The following is a 25,997-nucleotide window of genomic DNA, read 5'->3' on the forward strand; positions in this document are numbered from 1 at the left end:
GACAATCGGATATCCCCGTCCGGGATATCTTAGGTAGCCGTGATCCTGATCTTCTGCTTCATCTATACCTGTTCCTCAGAAACGCCGATGTCAACGTTTAATGATGTTTCCTTCGTTGTGTCCCTGTTTCGCATCCCTCCTATCCGATCTATAAACTTTTACTTAGTCGCGGCAATACATACACACACTCTTTACAGATACACGGGCCAAAGGTTGTGCAGTCCACTGATGATTCAACAAAAGCCAAAGGTTGTACCAGCCCTTGACAACTCTACACGAGCTGATGATTGCGCCGGCTAGTGACCATTCTATCCTGGATTCCTCGAGAAGACGCACCACGCTAGATATGGGGTACAGACTAGGGGGGCGTTGCTGATTAATGGTCAGCTGCATCCCAATAGGAAGTATCCCGTGTCGGGCACAGGTACAGATCATTGAAGACAGCAACATCACATTTACGAAAACACTTGTAATACTAACCTCGAGCCAACCGCGAGTAATCGGTTACATATTACTAACATAGTTATAAGGCAAACATTGTCGAAATATTGAACTCCCGGCCCCGTCAGGTTGACGCCATATGAGCCTTAAAAAAAATATATATTTTGGATAAAAAAAAAAAAAAAAAAAATCTTGTTGTATGGAGTTAATCGATTTGGCAATTGAAGCATCCAGAATGAATTTTATAATATTTCCGTGGAATTCTACAGAATAAGGCTGATAAATATTCTGAACAATGCAAATTTCGATGTTATTTGAGGTCTTTCTATCGAAGTACATATATTTGTTCTTGAAAAAAACGTACAACAAAGAAGTATACTAATTCATATTTTGGTGTAACGTAACAGAAAGGGACCAATATTTCTACCGTTGAGTTCTTGCTAGAACATACTAATGGTGTGGTATTCTAATGTTATTAATTTATTGATTTCGTCGGAGTACAGTACAGAGTACACACAGTTTATGATTTCTATTATTTTGAATGTAATGAATGCTTGCGTTTGCAAATCAAAAAGTACGTTTGCGTACTGCCTTTCCAGATAGTTTTGTATGACTTGATGAACGTTGTTGGGTATCTAATCTGGTCTATTGACGTTTTTTTTTATTTTCATATTTCCAGTGTTATCAACACTTTCATATTACGTTGAAACTATAGAAAAATGTTTATCCGATGTTCACAAATCTTGCATTCTACCATACAGAGATAGTAACAGAACTATTTAGCAGCCCCTCGACATTACTCTCTCGCAGATCGTGTTATGCCTCCACTCAGTCAAAACAGAGCAACACAACATAAACTTCGATGGGGTTCAAAATACCGCATCGAGAGCAACAGCTGTACTACCGAGAACAGACTGTATGTTTTCTCTCTCCCTCTCATTCTCTACGGAACATAACAACGGAGGATCAATTATTGCGGAGGTTAACACGCTTAACGAACGTTGATCGGTTTCTGTTGTTTGAGTTTTTGTTTTCACTGTTTCTCGCCGTTGGTATGCGCCTCAAGAACGTGTTAGTGAGAAACATGAATAATTTTGACGGACTACACAATTACTCATAGCTTTTACTTAGCATGATCAATCGCTGTGTCCAGCCATGAATCACACAAACATTTTCAGCGAAACAGGGAAAAGAGAAATTGTGCAATGTTTGATTTTTAAATTTATTGAATTAGCTTTTTTTCAATGCGTCTAGTTTCATACGAAAATGATCTACGACATCCCTTCACGTACATTTTCGAGAACCTCCCATATTAACGTAAAAGCCGTTCAAAAACATCGTTAATCATGATCAAGTTTTTTTTCTCTTTCAATACGATAGCAACGCGTCAGATGTTCAGATCTTCTAGCTAGTCGCTGATTTTAAATGCATAATCTCAAAATACCAATTGCTCTCAGGCAATTGAATCGAGGGTCGAGTTGCCGCTTATATCCGCCAGAATTTCCCATCTCGGCTTTCGGTTGCGTATCGGAAGAACGTTATAACCGCTCATAAATATACAAAAGAAAAATAGGGTGGCGAAATCCGCCAGAAGCCTCGATACGCGCATAAGATGAAATAATAATTATGAAGCCGTAATATCTCCCCTTCTCTACAGGCGGTGTGAAAATAATGAATTAATTAGACAATTGAATTTTGCGACACACAGCCGGAAATCGGCAGATTTGCGAAACTGATCCACCCTTTTCGCGCACACAAACACAAACAACATGAATGGTGAAATTTATTCTTAATGCCAATCAACAATGCAACGTTCCATACTGTGTCGACCTTCACTGTATTACTAATGAGGGTAATGAACAATCGGTTTCACAAATTCGATTCGAAATTGACAGTCATGCGACCTTTGTTGGTGTCTTTACACTCCTGTACTCGCGCATTTTTCAGAAAACATCAACACTACGACTTTGCGATTCTCTCTAGCTTCGTCATTCGTCGTTCGTCATCATTTAGCGTATCGCATGTGTTGGTAAGAAGGGGACGTGTGTCACTTTTTTACCACTTTCGGTCTGACACACTGACGCGAGTATGGGAATAACTTTTTTGGACAAGTGACTTTTTTCCTATTTTAGAATATTGTTCAAAGAAGTGTATAAATTAATGTTAGTGGCATGGAATATTTTTTTGAATATAATGCATAACATCATAACCGGACTATTTTTATTCAATTTTAGTTCTTGTTGTCACCAGATTGAACTGATTCATATATTATTCGTCGATATATTCGTATATTCGTGCAAAAGCAAAATACAAATGTTTGTCTTTTGTATATTCACTCGCTGAATACAATGGTCACACATATACACACTTGTAAAAGAATTGCACTTGAGGAAGAATTGTAAACTGTAAACTATAAACTAATCGGAGGCTGATGGTTATTTTTGACGTAGAACTACGTCTTTCAAAAGGGTGCCAAATCACAAAATAGGTCACGTTTTTATGAAATAAAGTTAACGTTAATAACTGTGAACGAATTCTCATGATTTGCATACCAATCGAATCGGAAATTCGATTTATTTGATATGCTATTCATTACAATTCACTAATCTCTAAACGGTTTAAATTCATGAAAACTGGAAGAACTTCCTTTTTTTCCATACATTTGTTCTGCCGATTTGTGTGCTAACCCTACCCATATTTCGAATGCTTATAACTCGAACATTTCTTAACAGATCGGAAAGATGTTTGCACCAATTGATAGGAAATATTTCTGCGTGTCTATCACAATTAATAAGATATTATTTTTCATGAGATGAACAATTTAATAACTGTAAAATGTCAAGCATTATCTAAACACCCTAACTGCCAAGTTTTGATTGACCCGATTTACGGTTTCCTCAACACAAACTTCTAAATAGATGTAGCTGTGGAAATCCGCTGTGCAAATATACATGCAAGTCGGGGGTATATTTGTTCCCACCGAGCTGTGTTTCCCTAACACGGACTTCTAAATCTATGTGCTTGGGGGAATCCGCTTTGTCAAAACATGCAAGTCAGGGGTATTTTTTTCCCACTGAGCTGTCCCTAACACGGACTTCAAAATTAATGTGTCTGGTGGAATCCGCTTTACAAATACATGCAAGTACATGCCATTTCAAGTGCGAATTACGATGAATATTTGTGCTAACCTATTTCAAAGCTAAACCTTGCTCCAAAGTTGAGACTAAATTTTGGGAAATTGCACATATTGTGTTACGTATTGCAATTCAAAAGAATTATAATGATCCTCCAGAATATTTTTTTAGATGAATTAGATAAATGCTAAAAAAATTAAAGAAAATTGCATTGAACACACACTTAATTGAAGCTAAACACGTTCATCAATAGTTTCCACTCTGGTACATCGATAGAAATGATGAATGTTTTATTTTTGTAGACCACAACATTTTGTAATTTGTGAGGTTCATTGAATTTTGTTTCGATTTATTATATTTGTTCATAAATATTTCATGGTAGAAACATTCATAAACGATTGTCTCTACCAGGTGTATAATTAAAAAACCAGAGTTTATACATTAAAACTATAGCTTTACTGTTCTCTTATGGTCTAAAATATGCAAATTTTCCCCACCTGTCAATCTGTCAAAGGCAATCAATGAAGGCAACGTAAAAAAAATCTTTGTTTTTTATGCAAAACCAGTCATCGAACTAACTTCTCTCATTTTCGTAAGGGATGGAACGATCAGAATTTGGCCATCTTGAATTTGACGTATTTCTTTTTAGTGTCAATTAAATAAACCTGAATGCTTGATATTGTTTATTTTGATGATTGCTTTTTACGTCTGAAAATAACGTCCAAATTATTTCACTAAATATCGACAGTAGTACGAACAGCTTCAAACTGCTTCTTCATTTCACAATTTGATCATGATTTCATATTTTTTGGTATCTTGTTGTATTGATAATGTTATTCCGGTCACGGGAGTACCCACGACGATCATTGTTTTTATTTTGAGCTTTGGCAGTATGGAAAGTTCTAGGTGTCGGCTGATGAGTTTGACGTTTTCACCATAACATTATCAGGAAAATTTAACCATTTGAGTGCGATTTGTATTCATTCATTCAAAAATTGCGTTTCACAAAAAAAAAAGAGTTAAGTCAAGGACATTACCGTACTGTTGACGTAGGGTTACGAAATTATGTTCAATTCACATGTTTATCACTTCAGACATTACTTCGAATGCATCGAGATTTTGTATAAAATTTCTAGATGAGCAAAGAACATCAAAATAAAAGATATTGCATAAATATTTGACAAATCAATTCAATCGCAATCGAAAACTGAGTATATTTCTATAAGACTCAAAATTATACCATTGATCAAATACCCAAACCTGTGTTGGCAGAAAAGGTATCACTCTTGGCAGAAAAGATGCTTAAGCGTTAAAGCGTCAAATAAAAACACAATTTTTAAAAGTACATCAAACAAATGTAGAATGCGTGAAAGCTCTGACGTACATCGGTATACGTGCGTGAGAAAACCGATGTAAAAAGAATGAATAATGTGGAGGAAGAGAACTGAATGAAAATCTACGTTCAAACGCAATTTAGTACAAGTTTTTTTTAGAACCACCCAAAAATCGCTAATGCGGCAATTATTAAGAACTTTCCTAACTTATTTCGATTTTTTCATCTTCCAAACGGCAACACCAGTGAGGGAATGCAATGTGTACGTGAATGAAGATAGCAAGGTGAATGTCAATACAAAAGAAAAAAAAAACAAAAATACTTTCACTAGAATCTCGGAACCGGAAAAAATATGGGATTATAATCAATTTGTGTGAAAGACAGTAACTAACGTTGTCTGATTTTTCAAATTATTCATTCATTAACAAATCGAATATTATAAACCGTTTTTCAACTGAAACAATTAATCGCCTTGATATAAATTCTAAACCAGAGATCGAAATGGTCACCGATTTGAGACGAAAAACATCGGTTTTCACTCACAGGGAAAAATAGCTGAGAATATAGGAGGCGAGAGAATTTTCTACGTTCACTTCGATTCTCGCGAGAAATTCAATGCCGATTTTTATTTTTCATCGAGTTATGATTGCCGAAAAATGGTTTCGTTTTCAGTGACTCCTTGATGCCGATAATGGTTTTTCACTTCTTCAGTACAGCTGAAAACATTGCATGAAAATATGCGGCAATATTGGGTTTCATCGTGAAGTGAACATGAGATGGATTAATATTCGTACAATTCAGATGCTGTCCAAATGCAGATCGTTCGGACGCTGTCCTAACAGACTAACTTTGGTAAAGTTAGCTATGATTTTTCGCTCCATATTTTCAGTACCAATTGAGAGACGAAAAAGTATTCTCGTTGAACTTCTGAGATAGAGAAAAGGAAGAGACGAAAATATCAACAATACACGGTTCATCGAAAACTAGATTGATTGACTGAATATTTATCGTGCATCCGAGTGAGGATTTCGATTACTGTTCAAAACGAATTATAGTTAATCGCTGAATATTGATCCAGAATTTAAAATATGGTTGAAGGGAATGCAATTGTAGAATTCAGAAAGGAGAAGTCCTTACCCTGCAAGTATTTTTTGAAATGAATTAATGAAGTTGGGTGCCGTGCACAAATTACGTAACGACAAAAATACTTTTGGACCCCTTCCCATGTCATATTAACGCGAGATGAAGAATAGAAGGTGGGAAGATTCACGGGTATTGGTTGTGTTGAACTTTGATTGTGTTAGTAGCCAGGAAGATAGGAAGTTCACATACCAGTTACTCAAATGGTACAAAATTGAATGTGTCAACGAATAACGTTGAAAGAGGATATACAGAAGCTAATTACAGATTTCCAAATCATATTTTTCGCATCATGAAAAAAAACGAAACAAATCACGAACTAAAATGTTTAATTATTTCTTTGATTTCAGATATAGTATTCTAATGTCTACTATGTTTGGATTCTAGAGCAACTTCATGGAAGTTTGACATTTGTCAGCAATTGTAATTACTTTTTCACAATTAAGGTGCTAAAAATTTCAGTCGTCTAAAACTAAGACGCAAGCGGAAAGTTTTTCGTCTCAATCTAAGTCATACGAAGTCAATTAAAATTTTTTTTAAAGTTGATTTTACGTGAATGAAACTTGCAACCTTTTTTCCCATGCACTGTCAAATGTTTATCCGTCAAAGGAACAAAAGAATGTATGACTCTGACTTTGTTCGTTTACGTTTTTGGTCGACGTAACGAGAAGTAAAATTGAATTGAAATTATGTTTAGAACACTTCAAAAACACTGAAATTTCAGTTTCTGTTAAAATGTCGGGCCCTTGTGATTTTGAACGCTAGCATTGATTTAGGAAAAAAGTAGTTCATTTCATTTGTTTATTTTTACTTTTAATAACAACACTTTTCCTATGTAGTGGACTATTATAAGAAAAGTAACATACATAAACAAAATCTGTGACGTCACAGATTTAAAAAATCTTCCCACCTTTCATTTTCCATCTCGATATTAACGCACGTCGTATTCATAACACATGGCAGGTAACGCGACCTCGTTTTCCTTCTTGTTCTTCGTGCGCTACGTAATTTTTGCACGAAATGAAAAATTCGATTAGTCGCCAGATGATTCAATTATAAAAAGTATTCAAAGTATTTTTAATAACCTGAATATTAAAAATAAATAAATACATAATTTATTGTAATTGAGGGGCTTAGAATGAAAGGGGTGTAAGTGATTTGATCGATTTCTCTACATCGACTCTCTCTTCTGGTCATAACTTAGCTGCAAATACATTCCCAGTTGTATTTAACAATGTGGAAGATAGGTCAGAACCTCATCTATCGGATTCTATGGCGAACTTAAATTGGAACTTTTTTGCAGTTGAGTTATTAACTAAAGAAAAAGTTGATGAAGAGAAATCGATTAAGTCAATTACACCCCTTGCATTCTGAGGCCCTCAATTATAATATCAAAAATCTGACAGAGCATTTATAATACGACTGTAATACGAATGTGCGGAAGCGCTAAAAAGTGCGATTTTCCGTTCAATTGCTTTGACAGAGCAGAAGACATTGATACATCACAACGTAAAAACGCACAACGCACTTTACCAGCAATATCACTCTTTAGAGAAGTACAGTGTTTCAGCAAAACCTTCCGCTTCCATGATCCAAATCATGTCTAAGTTAGTATTGGACAACCGGTTCAATTTCTTTGTACAGACATTCTGAAGGAACGGATGTAGCTGAATTTGTACAGGAATTTCATCAACGTCCAGAAAGTGTGCCCGCATTTTGCTCCACAACATCAGTGATATAAGAGTTGATCATGTCGAACACTTCATCACTTCATCATTCAGATTTTGTTGGTAGCAGAAAGTCAAAAGGATCTGTATCTAGGAACACGAACGGAAGCTTGACTTAGGTCTGTGGTATAGTTTTTGACGTGGTCCGAAAAATAATTTTTTCCTTTTTTTCCCAAAACTGCATTTTTTCAAAAATTTAAAAAAAAATTGAACTACTGGACAGAATCAGATGTTCGATGTACCAAATAAAAGCTAATTAGCCAGTCTTCTTAAAAAAATATTACACTTGCAAAAAAAAAAATTATATTGTTTAATTAGTTATTGATATTATTTGTTTTTATAGTTTACATGGTTCAGAAATGGAGGGTGTTATAATTCTTTATATTTATTCTTGAAAGCTGTGGTTTTTTACATAACATATCCAAAAATCAGAGATGTGATCTTTATCGGTTTTGAGTTATGATTTTTTCAGCGTTTATCTTCCTCTTCGTCCGAGCTAACATAAAATAAAATAACATAAAATAAAACAAAATACAAAATATGAAAAAATAAAAATGTGAAGGTTATTTGGTGGTGCACCTGAGAATTGTTGCTTTTTCCTTCAACTTTGCACAAGAAAATACCACGGATGGCTACTAAAAAAAGAGACGCAGGACAGGATGTGGTACAGAATTGGAAGAGACATTGGTGAATTTTATGTTCTTAGAACCAGGGCTAGGCAAAGTCATATTCAACTGAGGGTAGTCAGGTGACTATGAAGCCATCGACCTTCGCATTCAATTGGAGATGAGTTGTGGCTTCTTCCATCAGTTTCTCTGTTAACATGAATCATTCGCGTGTTTTCTTTGCTATCTCCTCTACGACGCTCCGTGCTCATTTCATTCTTCATTGTCAAATGAACTTCATGACATGTTGAAGTGGCTCTCTCCAGACTGAATTTGTTTCTGTCTCTCTCATGTATCATGTATGTATGTATCGACGTTTGAGTTCACCGTTGGTAAACAATGGAGCCGTCCATTAATGGCGTAGTTACTTTTTTTGCAGATCAGATCAGAAATCAAGTTTTCGTATCACTTTATGCGAACGTTCAAATAAGATTGTGTACGCAGGTAACGAGGTACATGTCAGGACGGAGTAGTAGAGGTGGATTGAAGTCAGATTGAATGAAGAGGAAGATTTGTATTCGTTCGTCACGTCGATTAGAATAACCATTTGCTAGAAATGAATCGACGAGCATTGAGAGCGAAGATGACTGATAAACTAGTCGTGTAGACGGGCAATGCCGAAGTAGTCCTTCTCGAAGCAAAGCGACTGACAGGAGAGTCGATTTCCATGTTTCGTCTTCGAAAATGTTGGACCCTGCTTCAAACTTCCAAACAATGTTTAGAAAAGGACCTATTACTTTTGATCGATTTTCTTCATCAAGATTAATAACTCAGCGATAATAGAATTCCTGGATGTGTCCGACGATCTGGAGTGTAGAAGGGAACCTCGTTCATCAAACTATGTAGCAAAAATGGCCCAATAACCGTCTGCAAGACCGTGGTTATTGAAAGAGAATGTCAACGAAGATCAAAAGCTACGCGAGAATTCTCCGAAAACTGCAGTGATCAGACCGGGACCTTGAATATTGAATATGAGGGACTCAGAAGGAAAGGGGTGTAAGTGACTTGATCGATTTGTCTACATCAACTTTTTTTAGATAATAACTTAACTGCAAAAACGTTCCAATTTGAATTTGCTTTAGAATCCGATAGATGAGGTTCTGACATATTTTCCACATCCAGCATTCCAGCTGGGAATGTGTTTGCAGCAAGTTATGACCAAAAGAGAGTCACTTACACCTCTTTCATTTTGAGCCCCTCGTATATTGTCCGACACAAATTATTTGTGCGCTTCGATAATTAGTTGGTTAACAATTGTTACATATTGAGCGTTTTCGCACTCAATAAACAATTGATTTATTGATCGAACGATTACTAGACATCACTTATTGCGACTCCATGATGTTTTCAAATACTGTATAGCTGTTGAAATTAAATGATTCATGAATTGAAATCCTGTGCTCCCTTGGCCAAGTGGTTAGCGTCATAACTAACATGCCGGGTGTTCGGGTTCGATTCCCGTTCTGGTCGGGGGAATTTTTCGTCAAAGAAATTTCCTCCGACTTGCACTGTGATCACGCGTATTCTAGAGCTTGCCACTCAGAATGCATTCAAGGCGTGTTATTTGGCATAGAAATCTCAACTAAGTACTAATAAAAATGACGTAAGTAATACTACGTTGAGACGGCGAAGTTCCTCTAGGAACGTTAGGGCCATTGAAGAAGAAGAAGAAGATGAATTGAAATCCAGCACAAAACTTGATAACGAAATGCGCTCTAAGGCTAGCAATATGAACTGTAATGATTAGCTGCTCCAGATCACACTGAATTGAAAACTGTCATTTGGTCGTCAGACCGGACCATGTAACATTTTTATGATTTCGAGAAAAACGAACTTGAAGTTTAGTGCTCTGCTATTTTCAAAGCATTGATTTTTTTATCAATATTGTTCTCAGAAATGTTAGCTACTCTCTGGCAATACTTAGACGTCGGATAATTGTGAAAAAAAACATCAAGTGTCATGCCAAAAAAGGCAGTTATTTGGCTGCCTACACGTACATAGTCCACGCTGACTGAACTAAATGAAGCATTTTTTTAAGACTTGGTTCACTATGACTGAACAATTTCGGAATATTTCTCAATCAATTAACAGTTGTGAGCAGAGATGCCAACCTTCCTGATTTTTCAGAATTTTCCAGACTTTTTAACACGTTCCCTGATATCCTAACGAACACTCAATTTATCCTGATTTTTGCTGATTTTTGTACTCTTTACATTATCTATATAAATAAAAATGTAAGGCATAATCTGTTGGTAAGCGGAAAACCCGAAGAAGGGATGGTCCGAATTTAGCCTTCTTTATTTTATTGTATTCGTCTCTTCCCGTAGATCAATATATTTAGTGGAGAGAAAATTCGGAAAATTGAATTCCCATATGTTCCACAATTAGCTAAGGGGTAGCCGATCTGGCGTAGTGGTAACATCCATACCTCTCACGCTGAAGATCACGAGTTCAATTCTCACTCCCAACATTCTTCCAAAATTGGAAGTAAAAAGTGACGAACCAGCCTAAAGTGTTGAAAGTCACTATAATACAGATATAAAAAAAAAAAAAAAAAAAAATAGCTAAGGGTTATTAGTCCATTTGATGTTGGCGCTAACGAAATTGATTTTTGTTCGAAAGTGGAAAAGGATTTTCAGACGGAATAACGCATTCCTATATCTTCTATCTATATAAACAAAAATGGAAGGCCAAATGTGTTGGTGTGCCCTAAACCCGAGGAAGGAATGGTCCGATTTGAGCTGTCTTTACTTTGTAATATTCTCTGTATCAAACATGTATTCCATGCAACGGAGAAACATGTTATTTCCAAATGCTTGAAAAATCTTGAACGAGAATTGTGTCTGAAAATAATTTTATATTAGAAGGACGATTTTTTGTAGAAGTACTAGACAATTTATAGTAAAAGGAAATTTTAAAGGGTCCAAGGGCAATCAATCAATGAAGAGTTCAGTGATTGGACTCACTAACGTTCACTCAGTAAGAGAACGTGGATGTTTGAAAGCATTCAAATCAAAAAATCTATTTTGGGCGGGACTTAGTTCGTCCGGTCAGCTAGTTCGTAATAAATATACTGGTTTCCATGCCAAAGTTTTCTGTCATGATTGTTCTCCGGTTCGCATTTGTATGTGTCTTACATTAAGTTAAATTGTTTACTTAACTTTTTTCATCTCTACCCTCAATTGTTATGTGGCTTCCCAAGGCAGTGCTGAAAAATTTCATGAAACCAAATTGTCTGACGAATTTATGAAATTACACCAAGATTAAGTTTGAGGAACAACATTGCTTTATTCAAGATAATGTGTATGTAGATGTATCCCCAAAGTAATTAATGTAAGAATGCGTTTCAGAGTATAAAATTACTCAAGCGATTTTTTTTGAATCCACAGTCAATATGAAAAGATTTTATATGTGATTTATCTGACTCAAAGTAGAATAAACTTTAATGATGAGAATGTGGTAAATATATCTATAACCGTACTAAATATCATAAAAATTAGGAAAAATTCAACAAGTGCTGTTATGCTTTCCTCATTTGTTGAGTAAAGATTTATTCCAAAGCATGGATGATGATTTCAGACAAAATTTTAATATTGATTTCTCTGCAATTGACCGCAGTGATGCTGTAGGTTTTTCGGAAAAAATATATAAACTCTCCAAAGCATTTCCGCTTATGCGACGATTTATACCATGATTATTAATTCTTTTACAAATCCGGTCTTCGCCCGAAGAAAAATATACTTCGTTTCTGGTGGGATTTGGATTGGATTCTGTATTACGAGCTACTACCAAGCAACCTGCTTCTCGCATGTATGGCTCGTAGCAGTTTTCGACGAGAAAGCAAACATGTTCTGGGAGGATAGAATATTTAAGCTGTATGAAAGATGGCGAAAGATTGTGAAACAAAACTATTGATATAACATTAAATTATAATGCTTTGATTGAAAATGATGTTTTTGTTTTCCCAAAAATCGACATTAACTTTTCGGACAACCCAATATGAGCTATCCTGATTTATCCTGATTTTTATTTTCATTCTTCCTGATTTTTTCAAATTTTAGTTGTCAACCCTGGTTGTGAGTCAAAGTGTGCCGAAAATTAGAGCGAGGAGGGGTGTGATGTTGGAACTGCATAAACATTTGGTTGCGTGCGGCATAATTCTCTCTGCCATCTATTACAGGCATGAATATGATTGTACGGCAAACATGTTAAAGCATAAGGTTCCCATTTTCAATCATCTTAGACAGTATTCGTCAATAGAATCGTCAAACTCGAATTCATTGTCATCGCTACAGTCTAAATCGCACTCTGAAATAGTATATTTTACGATCATTCACACTGAAGACCAGCATTTTTCACTTATCCGTTCAGTCAGAGTGGACCAAGTTTAATTTTGAGTATACTCAGAATGCGCGCATTTTACACTAACGGGCTCAAGCTCATTTCAACAAGGTACCTATTAGCTTATAGGAAAAGTTTTGTTGGTTTAAATTCGGCGCTTGGAAATTGTTTGAATTCAATATAGAAATGATTGACACATGGTCCATTCTGTATGCACATGATATAGAGCCATTTCGCCATGGTAAATGGTACATGGTCCGCTCTGACTGCTTTCTATGAGGGGTTTTTGTTGATCAGTCATAACAATTTCGATCAATTATTCCTGGTGTATGCGTGATTTTCCAAATCTGATAAATGTGATATGTAGCTCACATAATGCTTAACCAAATGTAATCAATAACTCAAAATTTTCAATTTTGTGACTTGGTCCCCTCTGACTTAACACCGACCATTTGTGAACACAAATTGGAAGCGTGTGAAGGTAGGTCTTATATCCCTAAATGTATTGATCTACGGGAAGAGTGTATTTTTTATCTGACAATATTACAAACATTCATCTGATCAAATATCATTTAAAGCGACCACTTTCCGAAATCGGATTTTTATCCCGATGACGTAAAAAGAGGAATCATGATTTATTAGCAAAGTATCTCCCTGGATAGTTCATTGATTTATACTTTTCCAATAAAATTCCAGAACTCGATCCTAACTGCGCAGAAACTTACCCCCTTTTTCAGATCAATATTGGATAATATTCCCAGGAGAACACGAGGGTACAATGTACAAACATTGAACCACATTCTGAAGCAATAATAACAATTTCAATTTCCGATATCTTTCACTGGCTAAAACCCTTCTCTCATCTGAAACCAACCGTAGCGAATATGAGTAGACGGGAAATATCTCGCATCCTAATCTAGTCATATATGGAAATGAGGCGCTCTAGAATACCTGCAACTGTTGAAAGCATTTCTTTGGACAACAATAGGAGTTAAGTGAGTATTGTTAATGAAACCAGCCTCTAGCGGATATCGTCATCATAGCGAGCATCAAGCGAACCAATCGTCTGACACCACCGATCCGATTTGAATATGAAAGAATCTTCGCACAGCGTGTCTATCCAAATCAGATGATAGGGAACCAGTTTCGCTACGAGTATCATCGACGGGATGCTGAGGTTGCCGCTACTGCTGCAGCAGGGGTTATCAAATGAGAGCTGTGAATTATGCAAATCGAATTCGGCCGAACAATCCCCGTCATAGCAAAGTGTTGAGAATTCACGCAATTATGTGCATGTTTTTCTTCTCACTAGCAGCCCGCCACCGGGGAAAATATCCCTTTCCCATCGCGCCGAACGCATCGTTCCGGTCCATTCAGCTCGCTCGTTCGTCCTGGCTCGTCTTGGTTGCCTCGAGCCTGAACAAAAGTCATCAAACGCTATCTCGTCTCGCAACGATGTGGTAATAAACTGTCAACGCTTTGAGATAGATTGCGAAGATTCATTAATCCTAGAAGAGTGGTTCATATCGTAACGTTTATTCTCTCGGGTGGTCAGATTAAAAAAAAGTTCATAAAGCAATAGTTGATGATAATAGCAAATGAATGTTTTCCCCATGTCCTCCGAAGAATATGTTGATAGAATGAAAATCACGCGTAAATGACAATTACCTTCAACGTTGGAAGTTGAGCTGAATCGTTGGGAAATATTATCCTTACCTGAAATGGAATGAAAACAAAAAATATCATTCAATTTGAAAAATAATATTTCTTTCTGGAAAGGGGTCAAAATTAAATTAAAATAAATAAAAAAGAGGCGAAGCAATCGTTAAATTCAATAAGTTCAATGGCAAAATTCATTTCTGTGAGATGAAAATATTTTTAGCGTTAAATTTGTGACCTTCTTAAATCTCTTTAAAATAAATTCCAAGACATCCTTAATTTATGTTTGTAAAAAAAATATTCCAAAGAGAACTTCGAAGAACGTCTTTGGCTTCTGTTTATCACAGTGCTTTGTGAAAATCTATCTCAAATTGGGTTGGGTTGATCTATGATTTATTTCTAGATTAAAGAATTTATATTTTTCCACCGCTTGTCGATTACATACAGAACAAAAAAAGACTCCAATAGAGCACATTTATTCGGCAAACGGCAAACGATTTTATTCAATATTAATGGACAGACACCCTTCTTGGTTGTTTGCTGGCTGTGCAGGAAACTCTCGTACAAGATTTGTCATTGTCGAACGTACCTGAGGGCCGATGGACCGGTCCCCGTTGGTGTGCCAATGTGCAAACACAGAACTTTTGAAGGTTTGAGGATCGACAAGGGGTCTGCCGGCCGTCTTCGGGGACTCCATCCAAAACTCACCTTTGCGCATCCGAGTGGAACCAATGTGACGATCAAGACCGGTCGGCCACTGTTTCTTGCGTGTGATAGTTTCTCCTGTTTATTTTGAAGCAATTAATAGGTGTCCTGGGACGGAAAGTTGCATGGCGAGAGTCTCCTGCCCCTGCCCCGAACGGACGTTAATAATAACGGGATGGATAACAATCGCTCCCGGGGACGGGGATTTTGTGTGATTGAGTAAGTGATTTGAATGATAATAGAGGAAATTCCTAAAAAAAACAGTCCGGCGACAGTGAAAAAAAAAGGGTTTTATATGGTTGACAGTTTATGTACAAGGCAAACAGCAAAACGACTGACGAGCGAACTGAAAACTTATTGTTTCTTTTTCGTTGCAGTCACCTTAACAGCTGATGGTCATTTGTGACTTCTTGTTGGGGTTGGAACTTCGTATGCCTATGTCATCTGGTTTGAAGGAACAGAACCGTTCGTTAATACAAAAAAGACGGGTGGGTAATGTCGGGGACATAACCGGAGAGACGTAGGACTACACCAAGGGGTGTCCATTATTCGAATATCATGGAGCACAGATCCCAGAATGACCAATTTTACATGTACAAAATTACAAAAAAAAAAAATCAAATGAGAAAATAAAACCTCAGCACTCAGCAAACACTCAAACGTTCAGATTCAAATACGAAAAAATCAAAATTTGTCGTGCAAATGTCGTGCGGTGCAAATGTTGTAGGGGTTATTGTTCGAGCCGGAATTTACCGTCTTGTATCGTGATGTAATTGAGCTTTGCACTCCTCATGAATAACTGTGTTCTACTATTCAAGTCCTTCATTTGATACCCATATTGGATTTACATTTTTCATAAATAACTGTGTTCCACTAGTCAATCCTTTTCATTTAATACCCATATTGATGGGGCTTTGAGAAAATATGTAATTCACCATTTCCTTGCGATCGTCATCTTGGATTTTCAAGATCATGAAATACGCAGTTTTATAATGACTGCAGAGATAAAGGTGTGTTCCAAATTTCAGATCAACCGGTCAACAGGAAAGTGGTCAAATTTCAATTAATGTGGTACAGCGCCATAGATAAACAGGTTACATACAAACATACAAATATGTCACAGCTAAATAAAACCGTTTAAAAACTCCAGCATTCTATCAAATCAAGCGCAATTAGCCACTCATTCACCCGGCGCGACGCTTCCACCGCTTTTAACACACTTCGATAGGCTCTCCTGCTCCACATCCCATTGAAACTCCTGTCTCTCAATCTTGCGGATTATTCTCTTATGCTGAAAATCAATTTCTAGATAGCGTCTTTCCTGCTTGGCGTCTGATGATAGAATGTGGCCATCGCTCACTTTATATAGCCATATAGTAACGTTGTTGCGACCGCCTATATTTATTTATAATCTCTTTATTGTCTTCCTCCTTCACCTTGTCATACGTTTCGCCCGTACCCGTGGTTGCTTGTAATGGATAGCTGTTTGCTGCGGGAGCGTATGGGAAAGTAGGGAACTCTTTCTTCCAATTTTTCATCAATTTTAACTTTATATGAGCTGAAAAACCGTAATGTGTAGCATATAAACAATTGCTGTGGATATTTCCTATCAATGTGTGTATTTGGAACCAAAATCCATTCATTAATTGAGGAGGTATTAGCGTTCAAAAACTATTTCAATATTGTTACTATTCAATATTGTTTAACGTAGTCCATTGGGACTTTGGTTGTTCTCCATTACCAGTTTTTCTTTGAAAACTAGGAAAAGAGCTTCTGGAAGTACAAAACATTAATACAATGTGCATGGAAAATATGTACGCATGTACCTCTAAATACTATTGTCAACACTGATTTTCAGAATTTCCTCAGCCATTTGTTTGAAAATGCACCATGTTAAAAACTAAGTATCGAATAACAAAGGCTGACAGATTCAAAATAACGGACTAAAATAGTTTTGGAAAAAACACAAACACACAAAGACAAGTATTTACTTGTCTTTTTGACAATACGAAATCGGTTGGAATTAAAGTTAAAAACTAGGTATGCTAGTTGAAATTGCCCGGTTTTTCGATGAAGATAACACACAAGAAAATTGTTGATTTCTTTCCAAAAAAATCTTTTTTGTTTTGACGGAAACCATTCGCCGACCCATTTTTCGACAATCTCATATTCGGCGAAGTGTTGCTCTGCAAATGATTGTCGGGTAATATCGATCATACAATTTCAAATTTAGGCTCGTTGTGAAGGTTCACATTTCACACTAAAAAATTTTTTTTGTTGTTTTTTGTTTGTTCCATTCAGTTATGAGTTACAGGGTGTTAACAAAGGAAATCAACAAAGAGAAAATTCGGTACATTTCACACTTTTTATTTTGTAAATGCGAAAATACAAGGCAGGCCGCTGAAATTGTGATTGATCTTTATGGTTCCGATACTGCAAGAGTAAAATACGTGCAATTTAATTTATTTTCAGAAAATTTTGATTTTTGATTTTTTTTTATTTTCAGAAATTTCTTTAATAATTTGAAATTTTGGAATTATTAAATTAAGTTTTGAGACACAGTACTGCTGTGTTTGTACTTGTTTTTTATATTCATGATTTTTTCACAATGTATAGAGTATTGAACGTATTTTTCTATGCAATTCTTGAATACAGCTATAACAATGAATTTTGCGTTGGAAGAAGTTAATTGATTTAGAAGTTACATATTTTAAAGAGGATACTATAAATTTAGATAATAAATAAAGAAGGGGGTCTCCGTAGCCTAATTGGTTGCGTGTCCGCTACTGAGCGAATCATTATGAGCTTATAACCCAGTGCCCTCAACTGACCATTTTTGTGTGTTATTCTAGCTACTGCGTCCATGCATCAATCATCATTTGATGGTGATCCCAGCCTGTCCCTCCACATACGATCGATCTGATGCATCGGTAATTGGTGCTATTTATAAACACAGCAATGGAAGCCTCATATCAACCGCAGAGCGGGAAAATTATGTGACAATAAACATTTAAAATAACAAATGTCATATAATACCCTAAACACGGACGAATGTAACAAAATTTGTAAAAACATAATACCTAATTATTTACCACAATCTGACCAAAACAGTTACTGATAAGGGGTATCCACTTGAAGTCAGGCCCGGACTGCGTGAGCATCTCCCAGCAAAGCCCCTGCATTTTTGTCAAAAGACTGATGAGAAAGAACAGCAACTTGCAGTGAATCAATTATTTTAAAATGTTCTCTTGAATTTTCATCGTCTGCTTTTTTTTATTTCTATGAAATCGATAAATTTAAATTCATGAAATCGTAAATTTAAATTCATAAGACTAAACATATCAACATCTGTTCTTTTTATAGAATTATCCAATTCCGTATAAAAAAATTGGAAATGACAAAAAAGATTTTACTTTTCGATTGTAATTTTATCATAGTAAGATGCATTATGGGTATTTTTTTCTATATTTTCTTTTCCTACGTTTTTAGCCTTAGTTTTTATAGTGGATCATATAGAAGTTCAGAAAAATTATCTAATTTTCTAATTTGCAATACTTTTCATAGCGCTGGTGATAAGATTTGGGGCTCTTTTTACGAATACACGAATGCAATACAATAATAGATTTTGGAAAAATTATAAAAATGCTAGAAAATAAAAAAATGTAAATGAAACAAAATTTTGAAAATGTATTAGATATTTTCGTACAGCGCAGTTCTCTAAATATTCTGAAAAAAAATCACCAATATTAACACATATAATAAATTCACAAACAAATAAATATACAAATTTTAATATAAACTAAACCTGTAATGGGTCTCAAAATTCTAAAAAAATCAAAATTTAGAAATATATTTTTTGTACCGCACAACACCGTTAAAATTCTGAAAAAATGACACATATCTAGAAAAGACGTAGAAACACATTTAAATACGAATTAGAGTAGTAGTGAATCTCTAAATCTCTAAATTTTTTAGTACATAAATTTTTGAAGAAATTTATTTTGAATAATATTCCTCGATACACCATAGTAAGATGCACTTTCAGTATTTTTTTCGAAATTTTATCTCGATGATATCGAGAATGGCATGAAAAACAATGAAAAGTACGTTTTTTACCATTGATCCTATGTTGAACCTCAAAGGGGTTCAAAAAAATAGTCAAAATTTCTTGTTTAGTACCCTATACAACATTTGCCATAGAGCGGATGATTTGGTTTGGGGGCACTTTTTACTTCCATGCCCGGCCAGGCTCTTTATCATTTTTTTGTCCACTTGTTGTCCGGAACACATAGAGGTAATTTGTAAATTTTGCTGCTTTGCTGAACACTCGTGCTGCTCAGTGCAAGTATTATATGCAATGGAATATGAGTTTGTTGAGACGAATAAGGAACTGTGCTAGGAAGTATACGTTCGTTGCATAGTACCGCTTATATGGGGTCGGTTCCGTAGACATCACGTAGTGAACATTTCAATTTGAAGCCTCTATAAAATACATAAATGTAAAAAGCATGCTACCTTGCATCGGGCGAGTGGTATAAATTAGTTGACTGAGTAACTTTACTCTTTTCAGTTTCACACTAGACAACAATTGGCCAACGCAATGCAAACATTTGTTCGGTCTTTAGAAAACTCATTCGTTGTCACATTTTTCACAGATGAAAGGCCTCTGTCATAATCATTTTCAATAAACATATTGCTAACGTGTTGGAAAAATTTTTAATGTTTTATTTTTTTTTTTTTTGCAATACCCAATTTGACTGAAACTTCTTGTAGCGATACTCTTTCTTCAGTTTACTGTTTACGAGATTTTGATTTTGTGTTATACTTTCTAGCCATTTGATCCATTCTAACCGTCTGTCCGTTGTATACATTAACATGTTTTCTTCTATTTTTACAAATTTATCCTTTTTTGTTAATGGTAAAACTAGAACTATCTGATTTGCACAACTGTATCGAAAGATGTGCCATTTTGTCCTCATCTTGTTTTGCAGGTTTGGGCAATTACATTGAATCGAAGAGTTTCTATCCATGTAGTTATTTTCGATACGATTAGATCTGTATCTTGGTTTTGTCGAAGTTAACTGTTCATAAACAACAACATTCCCAACTGGTTTGCGGCAGTTTTGGGTATTTTGTATGTCGCATCTTTGATATGAGATTAAATTTGTCAGTCCGTAAATGCCGAGTTTGAATCGCAGATGCATAATTTCCGATTAACGATTTCTGTTCTTTGTTCGTCAGAAAACTGGAGAACCCCATTTATCATTCCATAGATATGGAACGGTTAAATTTCTTGTTCGATATGTACCTGTTGCGTATAAATTTGCATCTAAATCTCGCAGAAGCATCAAAGTATCTAAATTCGTAGATCCGTATTCATTTATTTATTTATTATGTATTGAAAACAGATTTTCGAAGATCGAACGTCCAACATCTTGTTGAATTTTTTAACTATCATCGGTTTCAATCTCTCGACAATTATCTTGACAATCAGTTAAAGTTTGTTCTCTTCACATTTGTTTTCAAAACTAGAGAAAAATTTCGTCCTCTACGCGTGCTATCAATGTTCTGTTCCTTATTATTTTCCTTTTCATCTATTTCAAAGCATAATCCACTAATATTATTTGTTTTTTTCCTACTACTTCCTTTGCATTAACATTTTAGGACTAAATTTTAGAATTTGTATCTACCAACAATAAAATACTGAAATTATTACTTACTTATTTAGCTTATTGTTATATTTTATGAATCACAAGTTTTATTATTACAGTCAAAGCACAAATATTTATACAACGCTACCATACTCGAGTTTAAATGATTGTCATTTTATCTCATGGTTTACCAGCGGTCGATGCTCTCTATCCTACATAAAACAAACTGAACATAAGCATATAGAAGGTACCGGAGAACGTTTGGATAGTATTTTTGCTATGAAATAATAAAATGTGTAATCATCTCAAACTTACAAAGCAAATAACTTTATTCATATTCATATATTATCCAGCGATCAAAAAACCCTCCATGGTAGACAACACTTTTTTTATCTCATTTATTTATTGTACAATTCCAAATGAAATCGAACTAAAAATTCAGATTTTTAAAACTTATATTTTTGATTCGAACGAAAGTTTGAATTCGTTTAGGTTGGAGGAAATATGATTTTTCCACAACATTTGGGAATTTTTTGACTCAAGTGTAACTTGTGAAAAGGGCGTATCGATTTTAGTGAGACAAATCTTCTCTTATTCTACTCTAATTCATATTTAAATGTGTTCCTACGGCTTTTCTAGCTATGTTTGATTTTTTTCAGTGTTGCGTGGTACAATTTTTTTTCATATTTACAAAGAGTCTCGCTGGGTAAGATTGCAAAAAGTCCCCCAAAACAAATCACTAGCTGTATCGCAAATATTGTATAGGATATTAAATAAGAAATTTTGACGGTTTATTTGAACCCCTATGTGGTTTAACATAGGATTTATAGTGAAAAACGTACTTTTTCAATTATTTCACGCCATCCTCAAAAGCTTGGAGATGAAAATTTGAAAAAAATACTGAATGTACATCTTACTACGGTTTATCAAGTAAAATTATCGAAAAAAAATTCATCAAAAATTTAAGTACTAAATATTGAAATCTTGAAATTTTTTTTTTGGGATTTAGAGGTTCAGTACTACTCTAATTCATACTTAAATGTGTTCCTGTGGCTTTTCTAGATATGTGTGATTTTTTTCAGTGTTGCGTGGTACAATTTTTTTTCCATATTTCCAAAGAGTCTCGCTGGGTAAGGGAGTAAAAAGTCCCCCAAAACAAATCACCCGCTGTATAGAAAATATTGTGTAGGGTACTAAATAAAACATTTTGGCAGTATTACCAGATATTTGAGTCCTTATATGGTACACCCTAGGATCTATTGTGAAAAATGAACCTTTTATATATTACTAGCTAACCCGGCAAACTTCGTCCCGCCCATTTACTTGATTAATTCTCGAGTAATGCAGAAATTTGTGTTTTATTTGTATGGCAGCCACCCCTAAGAGAGGGGGGAGGGGTATCTAACCACCATAGAAACATTCATTGCACCATAAAGTTTCCATATGCCTAATTTGGTTTAATTTGCTTGATTAATTCTCGGGTAATGCAAAAATTTGTGTTTCATTTGTACGGTAGCCCCCTCTAAGAGAGGGGGAAGGAGTATCTTAACACCATAGAAACATTTATTGCATCCTAAAACCTCCACATGCCAAATTTGGTTTCATTTGCTTGATTAATTCTCGAGTAATGCAGAAATTTGTGTTTCATTTGTATGGCAGCCCCCCCTTTGAGTGGGGGAAGGACTGTCTAACCATCATAGAAACATTTATTGCACCCTAAAACTTTCACATGCCAACTTTGGTTTCGTTTGCTTGGTTAATTTCCGAGTAATGCAGAAATTTGCGTTTCATTTGTATGGCAGCCCCCCCTTAGAGAGGGGGGAGGGGTCTCAAAATATCACGAAAACCTTCCCCGGCCCCAAAAACCCCTACATACCAATTTTCATGTCGATCGGTTCAGTAGTTTCCGACTCTATAAAAATCAGACAGACAGACAGACATCACTCCATTTATATATATATATATATATATATATATATATATATATAGATATAGATTAATAAATTAGTTCAATATGCCTTCAAGCTTTCTACTTTGGTACCTATTTGATTGAAAACACAATAAAATCATCGAATAAAATTCTTTCAAATGATGCGAATAAGAATCAAACTTCGGACACTAAATCAAATTTCGGACACTTTATTTTGTAATTTTATGGACGAAAATTACATTACACTTGATTATATTTTATAGTCAACTGCGAAACACCTACCAAGCAATCATAGTAAACTGTTAAAGATGATGAGAACTGATGAAACACGGGAGAAATTTAAATATTTATGAACGGGTAAATTCTGCTGATACTGCTGTTGAATTTTTTCCTACTATGTGATAATTCAAATGTTATTCTCAAACAAAGTGATAGTGAAACCCGTTCATAGGGATTACTCTAAAGAAGCAATTGTGATATTAAATTTATAGTTATATCATCAGTGCATGAAGCAATTCAAGTTATTAGAACAAAGTGTCCGAAATATGATGTTGTCCGAAATATGATTCAGAATGGTATGTGTGATTTTTTTTTCAGAATTTTTAGAGTGCTTTGCGCGGTACAAAAAAAAATATATATTTTCAGGCATTTCGAAATTTGGACGAAATATGTTATTTTGAGACCCAATTTTAATCTAATTTTTATTTAAATGCCTTCGTATGTGTTGTTTTTTCCACATGTAGCTTAATTTTTTCTTGAATTTTTAAGAGAATTGCACAAAAAACATTTTTTTGGCCTATGGACATTTCTTATTCATTTTGAATTTAGAGACCCATCCCTGCTCTATTATTTTTAATTTTTTTTATGTGTTTATTTTTTTCTCGTATCCTAAAATATGAGATTATCTTTACATTGGATTTAGATGGTTTACCAAATTTATAGGAGCCATCGATGGAGCTCTGTGAGAAAAAAAAAGCCCTTGTAAAAAGATCATTCGGATTAATGAGAAGAACACTTTAAAAAATCCGAATTATTTTTATTTTTTTATTTGAATATTACAATTAGAACCACGAATACAATAAAATAATCGATTTCAAGAAAAATAAAAATAATAATGCAGACGATGAAGAAAATTATTTTTGTGTCTCGCAATGCTCTTAAAAATACAGGAAAAATTACGCCAAATGTAGAAAAAAAGACACATACGAACGCATTTAAATAAAAATTAGAGCAGAAGTGGGTCTCAAAGTTTTTTTTTTTTTTCAAAATTTTGAAATGCCAGAAAATATTATTTTTTGTGCTGCGTATTTAATTTTTATTATTATTAGATTTTTTGATGAAAACATAGTTTGAAGATATTACTTCGATAGAACATCGTTCTAATTTACAGTTGCGGAATTGCGAATTGCTTGATTCCCAATCCTACCGTTCTTCATTTGGTTGATTCACCATTGCTTCGCATTTTATTGAAAACACATTATTTGGGGGACCCTCCAATTTTGCTTCTCATTCCATTCGCCTCTATCGCTACCAGGTGTGATATGATCAATCGCCAACGAGAGGAAACGTTTCAAAGAAAGAAAAAAACAGATAAAAAGGGTTTGTGGTTTACGGGGAAAGAAACGGGCCGAAGCCGAACATATTCTAACCAAAAGAAGCAGCAAACACAAAAGCTGCATGCAGACATGAAAGAAAAAAAACGAACAACGCAAGGATGCACGGCAGAAAATAAATGACTAATCTGACGTCGCCAGCAGCTAGCTACAGCAACAGCAGATGGGGAGCAGGTGTTATTGTGGTCAGCCACGTTCGGAGGAATTTTTACTCCCCTAAGCACCTCAAAGTTTCCCAATCTGCCATATCGCCATTTGGCAGTTGATTGCAAGTTGGGCGAGTTAATAGAAGCTTATTATATTCATGTGGTTTCGATCCTGTTTATTTTTCTGCAGGCTTCTGTTCTGAATGTGATTAAAAGAGGATCGAACGATTTAGACATTTAGTATTACTACACACAGAAAAAAATGTGAAACATTTGTTCGAAGAATTGATTGATTTGACCCAAACATTGATTGAACTCTAGAACTTACGGGATGACAAGCATTTCAAAACATTCACACGCGTCGTTCACCGGAAGTAATTCAACCTTACCGAGTACTAATTCACTCTCCATTACGGAAGAACTCTGGTCGATCGTGAATAGCATACGGGAGAACAAACGAGCAAAGAAATTGGACCCCCTTTTGTGAAGAATGTGTTTGAATTACCTGTCATTCTAGGGTCTTTCTTTCTTTCTGATCTTTCGCTCGGTGTGGTGCCACTTTCATTAGAAGTGTTTCAAATTTTACTCGTATTCGTAGTTTTTTTTCGTTACAGTCGGTTTCACTGACTTTGATCATCCCGATGTCGCTTTCTAGCATTGTTCTTTGCTACTGTGCGGTCGAGCTTTATGCCAAAATTGTGATTCTGGGGTATAAATCTAGGAAATAAGTCTTCCGTTTGTCATTTACTGTATGCTGAATGATGACCATTTGGTATATTTGAATTCCATACAAGTTAGTCGTTCAATCATGGCGGGTGAAAATTCGTTGTTTGTGCCTGTGTGAATATCATTAAAGGATATCAACGATGAAATCGCTTTGCAAGTAAAATTTCGTTCGAGTTAGCTCCGCGATTTTCATGAAAACTATAACGACTTCCTTGTATCCTGTTAAGATTGTATGTACTTTCGGTGAGAGGGTCTGAGTAAAAACACTAGTTGATGATCATTTCTTGTCAAGAAAGCAAAAGAGAAATGGAAAGTTTTTTTTTGGTTCAACATCGAGGATAACAATTCAAAAAAAAGTTGCTGAGAGCATAACAATGTTTAATATGCAATTGAACATGTATTCACGTGCTGCTAGAGGAACTTTGATGGTGATCGATGCTCAATGATCACGTGTGTTTTTCAGTCAACGTCTTGTGATCATTCCAAAAGAACAGGAATGTTGTTTTCGGAAAAAAACAATTCAGCCCTGAAGTGTGTTGTACAAAATGTTAAACAAACGCGAAACATTTTTGAACACCTGAATGGTTCGGAATGCTATCATGGATATACATTGTTGTAATGAGCAATGGCGTTGCATTGGTGAATTGTGTAACAAAGTTCATATACGCGGGGTTCAGCGCAAGGATAATAGAAATAAATATAGGTATTAGGTAACAGATGTAACATTGGCTTGAATGTTTAAGTTGAATGTTTTGTGTAATATGCGGCCCGATAGTGGATAACACG

At 35.3% G+C, this 25,997-nt stretch overlaps 1 protein-coding gene across 7 annotated transcripts in view; it reads right to left on the reverse strand.

Moving 5' to 3' along the window:
• The window catches only part of LOC129764826 (ras GTPase-activating protein raskol), a 355,896-nt gene that overhangs the window by 86,155 nt on the left and 243,744 nt on the right, over positions 1-25,997 (reverse strand). Inside the window, exon 3 of one of the 7 annotated variants that reach the window (XM_055764337.1) lies at positions 14,450-14,497. The exons of the other annotated variants lie outside the window; for them this stretch is intronic. Within the exon in view, the coding sequence (XP_055620312.1) occupies positions 14,450-14,497 (48 nt within the window). The remainder of the gene's footprint in view (positions 1-14,449; positions 14,498-25,997) is intronic. 7 annotated transcript variants of the gene reach the window in all.

This window comes from Toxorhynchites rutilus, chromosome 2 (genome assembly GCF_029784135.1).
Source record: "Toxorhynchites rutilus septentrionalis strain SRP chromosome 2, ASM2978413v1, whole genome shotgun sequence".
NCBI classification, from domain to species: Eukaryota; Metazoa; Arthropoda; class Insecta; order Diptera; family Culicidae; genus Toxorhynchites; species Toxorhynchites rutilus.